Below are 18510 nucleotides of genomic sequence, written 5' to 3'. Positions count from 1 at the left end.
TCAATTAACATTTCAAAGAAGCTTTAGGCTGAATGATGCTGCTTACATTTTTTTTGTAAGCAGCTGTACGTCTCTTTATTTAGGAGAAAGGTTTGCATAAAGCTGAAGCTGCTAATCTAAACAAAGATGGAGGGTCTTTGAAGGCATTGTAACAATAACAGTGGATACAAATCTATCACAAGTCAGGGACACAGAAAGGCACACATGTGCACACGTGTGTTACCCAAAAAAACACAGTCAGGCAAAGCTTTCCCAATGTCCCTCTGTGTCCGCTGGCGTCTTGTCCTCGCTCTCTCCCCGTGTGTTTCTTCCTCTCTCGGCCCTCTCTCTTCCAGCAGCTGTTGTCCACAGTTCCACTCTGTGGTCCTGACTGACAGGAAAACCACCGCCAGAGAGACACACACTCTGCCCGTCTGACAACCCACCCTGTGTGTGTAGGAGTGAGTGTGTGTGTGTGTGTACCTGCCCTACGTACGTGTGTGTGTGTGTGTGTGTGTGAGCAGACTGACTAATAACACAGCCGCCCTGTCATGAGGCCTGGAGAGCAGAGGCTGAAGCAAGTGTGTGTGTGTATTTGTGTGTGTGTGTGATTTACACCTCTGACTCCTTGTGAGGAGTGTAGAGGAAAGACAGAGGGAGAAAGAATGAAAATTGGTCGGGGGGAAAAGAGAAGAGGGAGATTGAATGTGAAGGGGAGAGCAGAGAAGTGGGTGGTGGAATGATGGGTAGAGAGAGAGAGAGAGAGAGAGAGAGAGAGAGAGAGAGAGAGAGAAAAGACAGAGACACAGAGAGATTTACAGGGTGGAGATGGAGGCTGAGAGGCAGCACGGATGAACCGAAGAGACACTGAAGGGATGGACAAGAAGGAAGAGAGGGGCGAGGTGAGGAGAAAGACGGGGAGACGGAGAGGAGCTGCAGTCGTAAAAGCTCTGTGTGTCGGAGAGAAGAGGAAGAGAGATTTGGTTCATAATTTAGGGAAAAATTAATAATAGCATAGACTAATTAAAAAAAAAAAACAACAAGGCAGATTCCAGTTTATTACAAGTCGGGTCATTTGAGAAAACTTATTTTACAGCAGGGGCATGTACAGAGGCGGGACCAGGGGAGGCTTCGGCCCCCCTTTAACATCTGAATACACCCCTATAGTGCTACCCCCAAAATTGGGTGGACGCAATGTAACAGTTCGTCAAGAGGCTTATCACCCGTCTCAGCTCCAGCTCTCAGCCTGTCGTTAGATTGAGTTTATTAGGTTGAAACAGGATTTCCAGCATGGCTGCTACGGATGATGCACCCCAGAAGCCCCCTGCAGGAACAGATGGGTGTCATCACTTAGGCTTTGTCCATTAATATTTACAGTTTATGGTTGTAACATTTGGCATACATTTTCTTTTCTACAAGCTCTGTATGATGCCACTCTGTTGTGTTAGGGCCTCTGTCCACAGACAGCGCCCAAAACCTCAGCTTCAAAGCGCTTCTCACCAGCGCTCGTTGTTGCTAGGTTACAAATGTAACTTCTGCTTCCCTCGGAAAAATCCATTAGGTGTGTCTCAGTAGCTCCGTGTATTTCATTTATGCTTTAATTCAAAGAAATCTCACCAAGAAAACATGAAAACGATGTAAAGGAGTCATGTCCTGGCATTAGCCATTTCCAGCAACACACCTCGTCTTTTGTAAATTAGAAAAGATGAGTCACACTTGCGCCTCCTCCGCCATTGTTGTTGACAAAGCTGACATCAGATATTCATTCTCATTGGTCGATAAGGGAACAGTGGCATTGATGATCGCGTCACTGTTCTAAAAGTGGAACTTTTTTCAACTGAGGACGCAGCGACAGAAAACAACTGACACCTGAACTACATTAGTTATGTATCGAAAACAGGCGATTTTCTGTTTTTATTATGATATTACTGATCAGTGGACACAAGCCATTACTTTTGAAAATGATTTATTAACACAGGAGTAAAAAAATGGTATGATAATTTGATATCAGTAGTTATGGTTGGTGGAGAAGTTTGACTACTGTCTGTTCAGATTGAACTAACTGTGATTCTGTAGCATCATTGTGTTACTGCCTTTCAAATGTTGGTAGGGTCTAGTTTAGTGCAGATACTGAATGTGTTCCCAGCTGGGACAAGCAGTCGGTTAAGGCCAAAACTACAAAATAAAAATTCTGACTGCATCTCTTTTTGATGTATTTAAAATAGAGATGGAAATGATTCTACAGAGCCACCACCTCCCTCTCACTTTATATTCACATCTCCAGACGTTTCTGCACCGCTCCATGCAGAGATCTTCAGGCTGTATCCAAAAACATCACATCGCCAGAGCTGGAAAAACTTTTTTTTTTAATGCATTGCATTACCTCCTTATGAACCAAAGCACCTTTTTTGCATGGCTTCAGGAAAATTAGACAACATGAGCTTTTCTTTATTGGTCTCCTGAGGAAGGCATATTTAGATGCTGAGTAATGAGAATGACACAGCAAAAACATGGTGAGGGAATATGTTACGTTAACCAAAAAAAACCCCGAGCTGGGTTAAGCACTCCCTTTCTGATTCAATAAAGATGAGAACATTATTATTCAAATAACTTGATAATAAAGAATTGTTTTATGTTTTGGCCAAACCTTTTGGATATCTCTGGTGGCCTCCTCTTCTTTTCCCTTCTGTAGTGTAAATGAGTGACAGGTGTAAAGACACGCCCCCTTTGCGACCAACTTTTGACCATTGACACAACTGTAGTATTACAGACTGTAGAGAGAAACTAACTTAGCATCTCATAACTTAGTCACAATCTATTGACTTAAACGCAGGGTTGCTAACTTTCTCCAGATACACTTTTTAAGATTTGGGTTGAAGTTGTCTTTAGGTCCTGACAGAAATTAATAACTCATTAATCTGTCATCTGTAGCAGTTGTAAGCCTGTAAAAACTTCGACCAATGTCTGCCACGAGGTACCAATCTGATGAACCAATCACGCCTCCCTGTCTCCCTGCTCGTTCTCTACCCCATCCGTGCACTAGCACACACTCAAAGCGCATCACTGATGACAGAGTTTATACTTTGAGTTACTTACCGCTGAATGAGACGACGTAGTTTCTACACAATGCAAGCGATGAGCTGAGGTCTGATTCTGGAGTAACGGCGCTCCATCATGTAAGTGAGGGGGCGTGGCTTTTGAGGGAGCACAGAGGGGAGGGGGTGGGTGTAGACGGAGCACTGAGGGAATGCTACGTTCAAAATCATGCTTTTTAAGATTTTTTTAGATTTTGAGCTATTTTAAGAAAATCACCAATCCTGCCTTTAATCTTGTAAATAAAATGTAAATTGTTTCTGAAAAGAGATCTTTTCCGCTGATCCATTTTTACATACAAACATAAAATGTTACGATGTTGGACGTCCAGACTAAACCTCAAATACAAGATTTTAAACACAAGATACACAGTTGTTGGCGTAATCCCCAGACGTTACAAGAACTTTGCAAGATCTGGCCAGAACCTGATGTCACGTTCTACCAAAGTATTTTGTGCTGGCATCGGACGTAACAACAGATGTGTTACAGGGGCAGGAAGTAGCGGAGCAGAACAGTGCCGTGTTGATGTGTGTGTGTCCGAGTGTGCATGTGGAGCCCCCTGCTGTGTGTTTACACGTCGTGCTTCTGCAACACTGTAACACTAACGTGAAATCGCAGAGTGGGACACCAACATTAATAATCGGAATCGTTATGAAAGCACAAAGATGTTATGACAGCAGAGCTTCCTTGGGGCGATTAAGAATGTGTTAGGGAAGGGAAAAACTGAACCTGCATGTGAATCAGCTTCATGCGGTGCACATGTTTGTCTTGTGCACAATAACGAGCTGACACAGTGTCGGTCAGGATACACTCCTGGGACTTGGGAGTTTGATGCAGGGTGTGTCGGTGAGTCCGCACACTCACAGTGTTACTCGTCATCTCAACTCCTCGCTGCTGCTGCTGCTGCTGCTGCTGCTGCTCTTTTGCTCAGGTTCGTGTCTCAGAATGTTGTTGGCTACAAACACCTCGATGTGACCAACCTTGTATGAATAAAACATCACTGGATCCATGATATAAAAATAAATATATATATATATATATCCCTTCTGCTGAGCACAATATTCGGGGTATGTGGAATGTCTTCTTGCTGAGTCGGCATTCCTGCGACAGGTTCATTGGTTGCTTGGAACAGGAGGTGACAAGCCAGATCATTCAAAGAGCTTGGTATTTCACTTATGTGAGCAATGCGTCCGGCCAAGGCTGCTCCTTACTGTCTGCAGTGTTATTTCACCAGTCGAGCCTTCCAACACATTTCTTGTCACACAGCTGAATCTCGTTGCAGGCCGGCTCTGATAAGCTTGCATTTGTGAAGCGTTCTTGTTTAGACACAGGGTTCATATCCACAAGCTGTATTCCCACTGTGACTTCAAGTGTTGCGATGTTTCTCTCTGGCTTTACAGCGCCGGAGGGTGATTTCTATCAGGCCCATAAAAGAGGCTCACAGGGTCCATGCAGCGTTTAAAGAGATTTTAAGCAAGGGAGTAACTCAACAAGCTTTCTGGAATAAAAGATGTCATCTTTTAACACCGTGCTGGAGGTCACAGACCGTAAACACAGTCGGAAACCCCATAACCTTTCTCTTCAGCGTGTAACTGTAATGCTGGGATAACAACAGCGGGCACTCACGGGGTAAACACCAGAGTAGACTCTCGCCCTCAAGCACTCATTCATAGCAGTTAGAGCTTTGTGAAATCTGCATCCTTCTTCTTATCTCTTCATTTTCTTGGCAGTAAGTAAAACAATGTTGTTGTTTTTTTTTGGGGGGGGGTTAGGCTTTTATTGGAGGGACAGGACAGTGGATAGAGTCAGAAATTGAGGAGAGAGCGGGGAATGATATTCGGGAAAGGAGCCACAGGTCAGATTTCATCCCAGACCCATCCATCATATGTTCCTATACATTCTGCTGGTTTGCTTTGCTTGGTTTCATTTATTTTACAAATATTTTGAAAGGATAGCTCCATTGGGTTTTTGAGAGTGGGGATGGGATGCAGTTAAAGGGGTGAAGGGCCTGCTGGTTAGAGGACTGTAGCCTCTGCTCATGCTACGGGTCCTCTTGTCAACTAACTAAAGTGATGCCCTTTTGAAATGTTTATGATAAATCATATCTACCTGGGGCCAGTTGGATTCACTTTCAGCCCCTTAAGCTTTACCAACGGTCCTTTGTGCTGTGAATCCTGCATGGGGACATGGACCAGGACCAGGCACTCATATTAGATGAATACAAACAGGAGACAGTCGATACTTCAAGGCCTTCATGTAGCAAGGTAGACACACAGGACAAACTCTGTGTTCCCCCTGAGCAAAGTAATGAAGACATAAATCAAATGACTTTGGCTGCACACGGTAACGAATGGAATACTAGAATCTTAGGGTAAGGATGGAGCTTACCTTTAAGAGGAAAGTAAAGGACGTGTAGCCAAGCACAATTTAGTGAACAAAAATAAAAGGGACTCCAGCGACCACAGTGAACTCATCTCTGTGTTCATTCTTTTAAAGAGGGCCTTTTGTGTCTTTATTGAAGCGACAGGACAGTGGTTAACGTCAAAAATCAGGTAGAGAGAGAGAGAGAGAGTGGAGAACACCCTCTGTACACGGGGTGAGATAACTAGCCACTCGGCCACTGGCGGCCACCCTTCGCTGTATATTAAATAATGAATGGATCATTTTGGAAGTGACAAACAACGCAGTCATTGGATTTACATTTAAATGTTATTTCTCTCTCGTGTTCACAGAGGCCAGCCAGATCAACATCTATGGAGGCCCGATGAGGTAAGACAACAACTTTTTTTTTGGCATGAAAAAAAAAGCCTGTCTTTTTTTTTGTGGTGTGGGGAACAACACTTTCCTTTATTTCTATATTAGTTTGAATTTCTTCTTGTGTTGTTTGGTGTGCCTTTCTTGGTTGTGTTCTTTAAAAAACGAGTTGAGCTACACATGCACACAAACAATGCAATAAAGAAAAAACAATGAACTGTCTGGAATGACGATTGTGTATGACCAAAGGTGCTGCTTAGGGGCCCCCCGAGGGCTGACAAACTTTAAAACACAGCAATAGCTCAAAATGTGCAAATTTTGCAATGACAGTAGGAAACCTCCCCAATGGGGCCCCATCTGACAGCACTCACCCTCATAGCCCTGCTTAGCATCTCATGGACTGTATTACTAAAGAGGTAGAGTGTCAGGACACAGGCAGATAAAACAGTGGTTGGAGGGTCCCCCAATTAATTTTTGCCTAGGGCCCCAAGAGACTTTAGAATCGCCACTGTGTATGACCATTGCAATAAAGTGGTTAAAAAACTGTCCTTTTTTGTCAAAACACTCCGTTTGAGAATAACAGACAGGGATAAAGATGGTGGAAAATGATGTTTCTGCACTCTGCTTCCATCTTTTCATTGGCTAACAAAGATTTTATTGGTTTCTCTTCTCCAATAGGAACGTGCGTAAGATGGCGCTGAGACAGTCCGATTCATCAAGTCCAGAGTCCGGCTTCAGGAGAACCAATCCCAGCCCTAATATGAGGCAGAAGAGAGGTAAGAGATTTTAATTTTAGAAAACACTTCAACCACAAAATAACTCTAAAAAAAACTTTATTTCATCTTTTTTCTGTTTGTCCTGAAATACAGAACATTTCCAAAAGTGAAATGGACTGTGAACACTCCTTGCACACAGTCAGGCCAACAGCATGCAGGGATGTGTGTGTGCATCACCGAAACACACACACACACACACACACACACACACACACAGACACACAAAATCCATTGTCAACCCCAGTTGAGGATAGGATAACAGTTACGATTTCACGCTTGTGAGAAAGCCCTCTGTGTTATTTTCCAGTGTGTGAAAATATCAACAGTCTATCAGTGACGGTTGTGTTGACCAGAGCTGTATCTGTGTGTGTGTGTTTGTGTGTGTGTGTGTGTGTCTGTGTGTGTGTGTGTGTGTGTGTGTGTGTGTGTGTGTGTGTCTGTGTGTGTGTGTGTGTGTGTGTGTGTCTGTGTGTGTGTGTGTCTGGTGTCATTGTTGGTGTAGTGTGACAAAGACTAAGGCAACAAGAGAAGCCTACTCTAAAACTCATTTCCAGGGAAACACCTCGTCTCTGAACTTCCCTCTTTTATCTTTCTTTCCTTCGTCACATCCTCCCTCCTTTCCCTCAGCCTGTTTCTTTCTTCCTCACTACCTTTTCCTTTCATGAACTCAACACACAAGGAGAACAACAACGAGACTTTACATGCTTATCCTGCAAACTTGCATCTACAACTACTCCTACAATTCTAAATCAAATCCATAGGTTCTTACATGATAGGAGGCGGGAGACAGATAAAAGGGCATGCCTGCTGTTGCCATGGTGATTTCAGACGCTATCTGTTTGTGCAGGTACAAACAGAGGGGATGAAGTCCCGTAGTCCGGGAATCGGTTGTGGCTCTGCTCACACTGTGTGAGTGTGAGCAAAATATCAAAGAGGTCAGAGATTCATCCAAATGATCGGGAGCAGCTGATCGAATGTGATAGGACGACGTCTGCATGACTGACACCAGGCGATGAGTCAGGCTGAAAAGTATGAGCCGTTAAGCATTAGGCCTTACGGTTTTGCTCATAAGAAGCACGAGGTGGTTTTAAGCATCCTTTTTAAGTATGCAAGTGTTTCTGATTTCTTTGTGAATTTATCCAGATCTCCTTTTGGTTGGTATTACACACAACACAAACACACACACACACACATTCAAACACACACTCCTCCTCCAATCCCCACTGCTAGTCCAAAGGTAAAGGTTAGGCGTAGTTGACAGCAGCTGTTGTTTTTGGTCTCACCCCTCTAATGGGTGTCTGGCTGCTATTATAGACCCAGTCGTCCAAACCCATACCTGTCTCCTCAAATCCACTCACACTTTCTTTTCTCTCTCTTCCACCTCCCCCTCCCCTCCCCCTCTTTGCTCTCCTGCCTCTTCTCTTCTTCTCTTCACTTTTCCCCTGGCCTGTGTTCTCTTTTTAAACACTATTTTTCTCTCTCTCTCTCTCTCTCTCTCTCTCCTCTTCGCTCCTTTGTTTTCCTTATCGAACCATCTCCTCTCCTTCTGCTCGCTCCATTCTGTCTCCTCGCTCCTCTCCCTCCGTCTTATCTCTCTCCTCACGCTGTTTGCTTCCCTGCATGATGTGTTATTGGTTAAAAATTATAGCGCTGTTTGCGTTTAGCTCTATGCTGTGAATTTTCTCACCCACCCCCCACCCTCCACAACCACACACACACACACACACACACACACACACACACACACACACACACACACTCACACACTGAGCAGACAGAAAACACTTCTCATCTCAGCACTGATCAGCTGCTTCCCACTGAGGAATAACACACATACGTGCATCCTTGATGTGTGGGAAATTGTCCGACTATTCAAGGGTAGTTGTCAGATTGTACCATGCATGAGACGATGTGGTGTTAACTTTTCAGTCCGCTGAAAAAGTAGGATTTTAAACTCATCAGTCATTTACACCTGAGGTTCACCTGTGATCTGAATCTGGATATATATTATAACATAATGTGCACTTACATCTTGTCTGAGGTGCTAAGGTTATAAAGTGACACAGACAGTGAAGCTGCAGCCGTCAAATTAACACACATCTGCTACTCTTTGCCTCTCTTTTGCATGTCATTACAGCGTGCATTGTCTGAGAACTTATATTATACAGAACAATCACAGAAAACTTTAAACATGCCAAAAATGATGATTTTAATGTGGAGATAATATGTATTGCTACTTCCAAAGCTAGATGATTGTTCATTTTATCATGGTGTAAGAGTAAGGAACGTTGGCAAAATGTATTCTCGGCTATGGCTCAGTTGGTAGAGTCGGATGTCTCTCAGCTGGAACATCAGGGGTTCAATCCCCAGCTCCTGCAGCAACATGTCCGTCGTGTTCTTTGGCAAGACACTTAACCCCATGTTGCCCCCGCTGCTTCGTCGGCGACGCATGAATCGATTTGAATGTCATTGATTAATACTGATGGACTCTTTACACAGCAGCCTCTTCCATCAGTGTGTGAATGTGTAGGTGTGACCTGCGGTGTAAAAGCGCTTTGAGTATTCAGAAGACGAGAAAAGAAATATACAAGCTCAAGTTCCTTCCATTTTTTTTTTTTTTTTTTTTTTATCTTTTCATTTTGTTCTGCATGTGGGTCCTCTGCTTCGTTTTTGACTAACTGTGACGGGTCTTGGGTACCCTAATTAACCCTCACAGCATCATCCCCCAAGAACCGTGGCAAGTGAGAGTGCATGATTTCTAGAAGCAGCATTGTAACCATCGACACAGTGAGGCACGTTCCAGCTATGACCTTCTCTTTTGACAATGATTCTGAAACTTTTGGATAAATGATGGCATTATCTAGAACATTTTTTAAAAAACCCAAACGGTCTGCTCCTCCTTCTTTTCCTTCTTTTCCTGCTGCACTAACTCCTGCCCCCCTCTTGCTTCCTACTCAGCCGATGCTTCAGCCAGCCAATCAGGCCTCTCGGCTGCTAACGCTAGGAAACGCTTCACCTTGCAGGGACTTTCCAACAGGAGGTCTCTTCCAGCAGGTAACAGCACCGTGCGAAACCCTGAGTGCTCTTCATAACAATCATCATCACCGGCATCTTTGTCGACATCTCATCGTCCATCATCACTTTAATCACAATCAACATAAACCCCAGCAGCTTCTTTCTTGCCGCCATCCTTTCTTGTTCCATCTTCTTTCTCCAGTCACAAAATCACTGCTGTGCACTCCTTTTTCTTTCTCACTTTTTATATAAATGTCTGTATGTGTGTATGTCGTTGTTGCCGGGCAGATCTCTCCGTGCATCTCAACCTGTCTCAGCCTAATAAAGGCCACATCTCCCCCTACTGTTTATCCTCTGCCTTTATCTCGTTTTGTCAGTATCGCTGCATCTTCCCTGATAAAAACATAGGAACTGTGATTCAGGAAAGAGGGGACGGGGTTCTTGTTGAAGAGACGGAAAGAGAACCAGCCAGAGTCCCAACAAGTGGTGACAACACACAGTGAGGCAGAAACCATGCGTCTTAACACTGCTCTAAATGTCACCTTCTAATATTCAGGCCCTTCTTGACATTTGGAAGAGCATTTACGTTTTTTGCAGGAGGGCCAGGCGTTGATTTCAGGTGCTGCTTTCCATGTTGCAGTATTTCAGCCACTTTTCAAGGCAGCGCATACTCCTAATGAGACATATAAGTGAGGGTGGATGTGTGGGCGGGGAAAGGGATGGCATGTCATTGATTCAGTTTTCCATTCAAGCAAAGAGCTCCAGGAAACCCCTTCAGTAATCTGAATGCAGAGGAATAAGAAAACATGTTAAGTGTGTTGTAGTGTGTAGTATACTGAGTTATATTTAAGATTCCCATCGTTTATTTGGGTATTACAATAGAGCAGTGCCATTATGAACACTTTATTGATCTGAGTAATTCTAAAAAGACAGAAGAGGAAAAGACGAATGCCATGTAACCTTTCAAGGTCACATATTATACAAAATACACTTTAAAATGTTTCTCTAACACTGTTTTGTGTGTCTAGTCTGTCTACAAATCCCCCAATGATGAGAAAAGTCCATCCTCTCCAGCTTTTGCCTGCTCCACTTTTCAGAAAATGTGTGCTCAAACAGGCCGTTTGGAGATTTTCCCTTCATGACATCACAAAGGGCAGTAACCCCTCCCCCAGGTGGGTGACACTCCCACAGCTAGGTGTTTGTTCTGCCCGCTGCGTCTGCCTTCTCACCGTAAACAATAGGGCATGGAGTGAGAAAGCTCCGAGCCACCCAAGCCCCTCCGGAGGGGGGCGTGGTCAGTCACAGCTCATTTACATTTAAAGCTACAGACACAGAAACAGCCTGTTCTGAGCAGGGCTGAAATAGAGGGCTTTATAGGCACGATCAAATACAGGATCAGAGTGAATTTAGAACAAGAAACTTCACAGACATGTTTCCGAGAGCTCTGAGACTTATTTAAAGTTGTTGACAATTAGTATAATATGTGACCTTTAATGTATTTATACTGTTGTATTTGCACTGTATGTACGGATGGCAAACAATGAATTGCACAAAATATGTGGACATTCTTACTTTCTAAAGTTTGATACATAGCACTAGACTTGCCTTCTTAAAGCACTGACCTTTTTCCCATCCCTCACCTCGTGGATTAGCTGGAGCACCGTCTGTGAGCCAGGCCTTATCACCCAAAATAAGTGTTGAACCTCTCGAAAGCTCTTGAGACTGAACGGGAGTAAATCCCTGAAGCCAGGTTCCAAAATCTAGTGGAAAGTCTGAACCTCAAGAGGGGAGGCTGTTATTGTAGCAGATTAATGTTCATAGTTATGGAGATATGGTAACAAAACGTTGCATCATATGCAGTTTGTTACACAGGTTATACATATTCATAGAAGAGCTTTCTGTACTATCTTTTTTCACTTTCTCAATTAATTATTTTAATTTCTAGCCATCTGTTGCCTTTTAATGAAAGACAACATTGCATCCCTTAAAGCAACAATATGTAGGATTTCGGTTTGGTGGTGGTTTGGTGTTTGCTTTGGCGCCGATCAATGGTCTCTGAGTGCAATTGCACTCTAGTAAGTCACACATTAGTGTTGCCTCCCCCTCATAGATGACGTGCATTTGTTAACAACCAGAGGGCGAAGACGCTGGAAGAAGCCAAAGAACCATGTGGACTGACAAGGTTCAGTAATGTTACTGGATTAAATATGACTCTGCAAGCGTCTTCAGCCTATTGTATGCAAACTGTTTGCAAACAAGCTATAAATGTGTATTCAGCTGTTACCATGACAACTAGGTCGTTTACAAAGGTTTGTAAGTTATAAAGTGATACAGCTAACTTGAAGATGGACAAGGATAAAGATTTAACGTAAATTGGATTTATTTATTTATGTCAAACCTGAGACAGAACTGAGATTAGATGATAACTATCTTAGCTTAATGTCACATCTCAATCGGTTGAATGATTTCTGCAGAGATATACACTCTGCTGTCTGATTTTTGCTGTACCATAACCCGTCAAACAGACCCTAATACCTACTCGTTGTGCAGTAGTATAACCTGCTTGCAACCATGCATATGTAAGCTAATTTTCGACATTTTAGCGTTCTGTTTATGTATTACTAACTGCTGTTTCTCGAAGCCCGTGCCAACATGGTAGAGCCAGGAGGTCTAGTCCAACTTCGTGCTAGGTCCTCTTCCGTCTCTTAGCCTCAGCCATTGTATCAAACAATAGAGGGACGGCTGAAGGCTTGACGTAAAGCTGTTAACGCTTTTAGCCAGATGACTTCAGACAACAGCCAAACTTACAAAGTACTGATAGCAGGCGACATGAGAGAGACACTATTCTCCCCTATTGACAGTTATTGAACTATTGAATCAACTTTAATGCTACTGTTTTAAAGTGGAAAAGTTACATATTGTTGCTTTAATGGTAACTCCATGAACCGAGTGTTGTAGTATTTGAAATCAGTCTTGAGTTTGATCTCGTCTCAGAATCGATAGTAGCATTTTTACTCGGTCTTGTTTCGGTCTCAGACTGGGTGGACTCCATATTTTAAATCAAGACCACCACTGACAGGCTATTTTTCTACGTCGTCACTGTGACTAGAAGGAAAAGGCTTCTTTAAAAAAGAATGAATTACTTAAATTCAATTATATTCAGATTTTGTATCCCTCAGTTTCGGCTGCAACCTTCCCCATGTTACGGTCTAAATAAGTGACATGCCCCCTAAACACAAGATAATGATTTTTCAGTGATATTTATGGTCTTGGCCTCGGTCTCGGAGCACTCTGGTCGGTTAGTGTGGTCTTGACTACAACACTACATGAACCTGAGCTACTGACATTACATTTATTTGTGAAAATGTCTTTCACTCTGGCAAACTTCAGCGGTATGAGTCTGAAGAAGAAACTCTTCATTGCTCATTGCTTTCATTAAATCTTCATAATCACTTTTAACTAAAGCTTTAATAATGAACTCATCCCTTATAAAGGTCAATGTATTCTCAGTTGGTCCTCATACAGTGACTATAACAGCCCCATATACATACATTCTCACAGTAAATGAACACTGTACCCGCTGCCCTGAGCACTGTGCTGTCTGCTGTATGAGATGGAAATCAATGCAATGAGTCGATGGCAGGTGTTCTTCAGCAGAGCAGACTCACCATTAACAAGACAGCTCCCTCTCAATCTCCTTTGCTCTAATGTCCGCTCAATAAACCCAAAGTGTTAGCTCACTGAGGAGAGGACTGAAACCAAGTATGAGTCCGTCTGTGACCTGCACGCACCCTGACATTCACAGCGTGGCACAGCATCCTGACTCAGCAGTGAGTCGGGAGCCCGAGTTCAACCGGCAGGTTCAGAAGATGTTCAACCCCAGTCATTTCCATGGCAGTCACTTAGTGTGCACGTCATTTAAAAAAGGAAACGTCCTTTAGAATAAGCGAAAGCTGCTCCACGGTCGTGTTGCAGTGATGTTGCATCAGGAGGGAGACATCCTGAAGAGTCACATTTATTCAATTAGTGATGGCTGACAGCTATTTATGTGACGCCTCTTACTCCGTCCTGACTTTGAAAATCTAACGGGACTCATCCTTTGACGTCAGAGAAAGTCACATCTTCAAAACTGTGTTTTAACTATTTCTTTTTCCGGTCTCGTTTTTCTTTTTTTCCAGTCATGAAGCAATCATAGTTTAACTCTTTTAGCATGCATTAAAGTGAAAGTAAGTAAGGGCAAACTGTGGATTATACAGCGTATCTGCAAGACAAAACCCAAAGACATGCTGTAGATTTGTTTTCAGCCCATTTCCTTCTTCTTCTTTCTTCCATTACTTGTTCTGTTGTCATCCTTCTTTGTGTGTCTTTGAGAGCAGTCTGCACATTTGTCCATTCAGCTCAGCTTCTTAATTTCTGTTTTCCATTCTGCTGCTTCTGCCGCTTTCCATTCTGCCACTCCTTAACCACCTGCTCTCTCATGGTGACCCTTCTCCTCTTCCTAATGCCTCTCCAACTATAGAACCTGCCGCTAAGGAGACAATGCCCTCCCGCCGCTTCTCTCTTGCCTCCTCTCTTGCCTCATCTTCCTCCTCCTCCTTCGCAGCGAGACGCACAAAAGGTACCTGCTTTAACCTCCTCTTCTCCTTCTGCCTCATGATGACTAATTGTTGAATCGGTCCACATAAAGTGCACATTCGATGCAAGCTTTAAAGAGGGAGGTTTGAAGCCAAATTTCAAAGTAAAAGATAAGAAAACAATGTATTTTGTTGCTCACTACATTCGAGGGTCAGTCATGACTAAAACATACGCTCAAATAAATTCTGCAGTGAGAGAGTCACGTGTTCAGTGCACAAAGAGGAAGCAACAAAAAAAGATATTTCCTCATCACCTTCTCCCTCATTTACTGCTCTCTTGAAATGTATGAGATGCATAGAGAAAGTCAAGCCTGTGCCGAGAATGAAAACAATGTTAAAGGAAAAAAGAGGCTGCAAATGAGTAGAAACACATTCTTTTCATAAAGCGACAATATGGAAATCAGAATTTTGATAAGCTGACATTTGGAACGTAGGGTGACATTCAAAGTGGCGGTGGAAGTACAATTCGCTCGCAGGAATACAGATGAGAAGTTCATGTTCAAACCAAGCAGAGGCAGCAGAGGAATTACAAACAGCAGAAAAGAGCTACTAAAGTTTTCTCTTGAACCCTTTACTCTCCTTCTGTTCTCGGCTTTTGTTGTATTACGTTTGTCCTGCATGCAGGCGACACTTCTCCAATGACGCTCTGTGCGATGAGAGCGCTGCAGGTCACATTGGCTGCAGAGTGTCTGCAGGGTTGGGGATGTAGTCGTAGCGCTTTGGCCTCTGATTGAATCACCATCCACCTAGTTCACTGATATCAGGAAGAAATCTTATACGTCATTAGTAGAATAGAAACAGTGGAACTTCTCTATCTATGCTTTGTGTGCGCCACAATAAAATGAAACATCAGAGAGATATTTGGGCTCATATCACAGGAGGAGAACCACAAATGAATGATCACTTAATTACATCACATGGGAGCGAGCTGTCTCCCCCCGCCCCGTCCTCTCTAGAGTCCATGTAAACGCAGGTTGCCATGTTGCAGAAACTGAAGCTTCAGTGTTTATCCAGCTCTGCATCGGTCTGTAAACCTTTCTGCGTTCTAACCTCTCTCCATTTTTCAAAAACATCTCCAATATTGATCCTAGTTTGAGCACGTTTCTGCTCGTGGAGCTTATTAGAAACATGCAGAGGCTTTTTAGGTCGGGTACAATCACTTCTATCTGAACCAGTTCTCTTGCCCGCTTCCATTGCTGCATCACATGTTGGTTTGCCTTTGGCCGTGCAAACTGAGGGGCGTCCAAAACGTCCGTGTAGGGGTCGCCTTAAAACCGCCTACCTTCTCTGGTCCAAACAAATCCAGATAATTCAGGACCAGAATCTAAAATTAGAAGGAGGACATACTAGCTGCTGCATTGTTGTTAGAGAAGCCAGCACTTCAACATAGCATGTTTCCTTAATGTCTGATCATATAGTAAAGTCACTTTATCATGTCACTCACTAGATATCTGACAGATTGGTCCTTTAACTTGAATTGTCCTTCCAGAATGTACCAGCTTTTTATACATGATAAATTCACATTTGAATTAGTCTTCCAGCCACTATCATTAAAAGTCATAACAGGAAGTACCTCATAAAACTTCCTCAAAAAGTTTGAGTTCCTTTAAAAGAAGGACAGCACTTCTTATGCTATTTGTTTCACAGCAAGAGTGTAGAGATACTCATAGGCAGATCATTACGCAACAAAAATGTTCTCATTAAAAAACATTCACTCTTTTTTGCCACCAGCTTACAGCTGGACAATGAGATTGACATTGAGCGAATGCTTTATTAACAGCTTGTGTCAAATTATTAACACTTTGGAAGTGTCAGAGTATAGAAAGCAGGCGGCATCACTGCCTTATTCTATCTGTGAAATATTCAACTGGAGGAGAATCGGGGGTTTTAAGAGCGTGGAGAATTAATGACGAGAGTCTGTCTTCAGACACTCATGATGGTCATTAATCAGGCAACAGGAATAAATATTCAACGACATCAAGAACGGTTTCAAATCACTCATCCAACTGGTAAAGGCCCTGACACACCAAGGAGATCGTCGGGCCGTGGGTCCTAGTTGGACCGTCTGTGAGCGGTCGTCGCCATAGTTTTTTGCGGTGTGTCCGCAACCCGCCGTGCTTTCAGCCATTAGTGCGTTTTCTCCTTATTTGTCTCCTCCGCCTCTTCTTTTCTTTTTCCACTAAAAGACCAAGGGCTGACAACGCCAGCGCCATTATCAACTTTTTATCAGACATTTTTCTCGATTAGAAGTACCTATAATACCAGTGGCTGACAGCGGTGTGAAAATGGTCTCCTCGTATCAAAACAACGGACTACCGCCGCCTGCTGGCATGAAGAGTTAGTTCCTCTCACGCATTCGCAGAATGTACGTGGTGGTTGGCCGTCTTTGCGGTGTGTTCAAGTGCAACTTCTTGGCCACAGGCGGCCTTTGTTGCCACTATTCTTTGCCGTCTGCTTGGTGTGTCAGAGCGAAGACGTCTGTGTGCTGTTCTGCAGCAGTGCCACCATCTCCTCTGTGTACCAAATGAAATAATAGGCTCCCACGTCTGTATGACTAGAGCCGTTATTTTACCCGATAGAAAGTCAATATCACAGGTATCTGTATATTAGTGTCTGTAAAATGTTGTCCAAATGAGAGCTTTGTGTTAATGCTGTAGGCCTTGTTTTTAAAGTGTGTTGTTTCTTCTAACTAAGCTTCTGGTTATTTATGATTTATTCCTCGGCCAGGTCCGCTCTCTGCGAGCATAAAGAGCAAAAGACATGAGATTAAGAGCGATCCAACTCCGTTTGGTTACGAAGGTATTGAGAAGCATGCAAAGATACTGTATGTTGTGCTTGTAGTGTACCGGCTCGGGGCATGTTGAGCCTGTTACACTACATTATATTGTTGTCTGTTTGTTTGGTTCTTTCAGTTCATTATGATTTTAGTGGATCATGTGTCGTATGGGTTTCTCTGTGTGTGTGGGGTTTTTTGGCCTCGTCTTGCCTGCTGTGTTGACTTTGTGTTGTGATTTGTGAAGTGATGTGACATTTTAAATTGCATGGTCATCAATTTTACAGAGCCCCTAAAAAGACATGGGCAGAAAACCAGATACCTCCTGGTGCTCGCGTCAAACATCTTGTGTGCAAGATAAACTCATTTGTCTTCACCAGAAACTATTGAGTGAGCACAGGAAAGTTTCTATTAGGGCTTTCGCACTTGACCAAAACACCTGAAAAACAAATTTTTTTGGGATCATTGGCATGTGTGAACGCCAACATCCACATTTTTTTACTCAGACTTTATCTGGAGTTTCTCAGGTCAGGAGAACTTCAGGATCAGCCCTCAGCCGTTTTCACATATGCACTCCGGAAAATATCTGAATAATTTCGGGAGGACTGCTCACTCAGACTTACTGCGGAAAAAATCTGGCAAAGGGGTCTGGCAGGAGAAACTCCGGGTGAAGTCCGAGTGAAAAATTCGGCTGTTTGAGTTCACACATGCAGCTCCTCCTGGAAATATCTGATTTTTTTTTTTTATCAGAAAAGTTTTTCAGGAGAGTTCTGCAAGTGTGAAAGCCCTACTCCTGAAATTATCGAGAAATATTTTGTGTAGTTGAAAGTGGCTCTTGAGAAGCTAGTTTCTGGCAGTAGGAAGTAACATGCACATGTGCACAGAACTTTCTTGTGAGCACATGCATACTTTCTGGTGTGCATCTGAAACTTTGTATTTCTGTCCATGTCCTCGTGGGCTTTCTGGATTTTACGATCATTGTACTTGTTGGAAAGCTGCATGAGTAGAGTGGAAATGCACCTAGATGGACTGAATCGTGTTTGTGTGGACAACTATGGAAAGGGTTTTGTAAAGCGTTTGACCTCCCTCCAGATACTTTGCGTGGTGCTATGGCTGCAGTCAAGAAACGTCAGAGCATTACAAACAGCTCTGCTGCTGCTGGTGTCACCTCGACTGTTCCTAGATCCACCTCCCAACCAGGTAACTGCAGAGCTGGACTCATCCTATAAGTCTTTTTTTGTTGCTGTCTCCTTGGTGGATTTTTATATTTGTGTGTGTATGTGTTGAAGCATTGTAGAGAAAGTTTATTTTCTTTTGGTTTATTGTTTGACTTCAGGCAGTCTTTCGTTTCATATTGTCCTGTTTTTATTCTCCCAAAGTGTGTGATGTGAAACTTCATCTTCTTTCTACAGCAAATGTCTTTCACCCTTCGATTGCTCTGTATTAAAACGCTCTGATTGTAATCGTGTACATGACATTTTGGTCA

The 18510-nt window shown here is 43.2% G+C and overlaps 1 protein-coding gene across 1 annotated transcript in view; it reads left to right on the top strand.

Annotated features, from left to right (window-relative positions):
* Positions 1–18510, top strand: part of mcf2l2 (MCF.2 cell line derived transforming sequence-like 2) — a 132694-nt gene that overhangs the window by 98187 nt on the left and 15997 nt on the right. Inside the window, exons 26-31 of the mRNA XM_061031399.1 lie at positions 5805–5841; positions 6505–6602; positions 9561–9656; positions 14137–14235; positions 16979–17050; positions 18117–18224. Coding sequence (XP_060887382.1) covers positions 5805–5841; positions 6505–6602; positions 9561–9656; positions 14137–14235; positions 16979–17050; positions 18117–18224 — 510 coding nt within the window. The remainder of the gene's footprint in view (positions 1–5804; positions 5842–6504; positions 6603–9560; positions 9657–14136; positions 14236–16978; positions 17051–18116; positions 18225–18510) is intronic.

The sequence above is a fragment of the Labrus mixtus genome, chromosome 3, assembly GCF_963584025.1.
Source record: "Labrus mixtus chromosome 3, fLabMix1.1, whole genome shotgun sequence".
Taxonomy (NCBI): Eukaryota; Metazoa; Chordata; class Actinopteri; order Labriformes; family Labridae; genus Labrus; species Labrus mixtus.
Note: the sequence above shows the minus strand (reverse complement) of the source record. Positions and strands in the feature narration are given on the sequence as shown.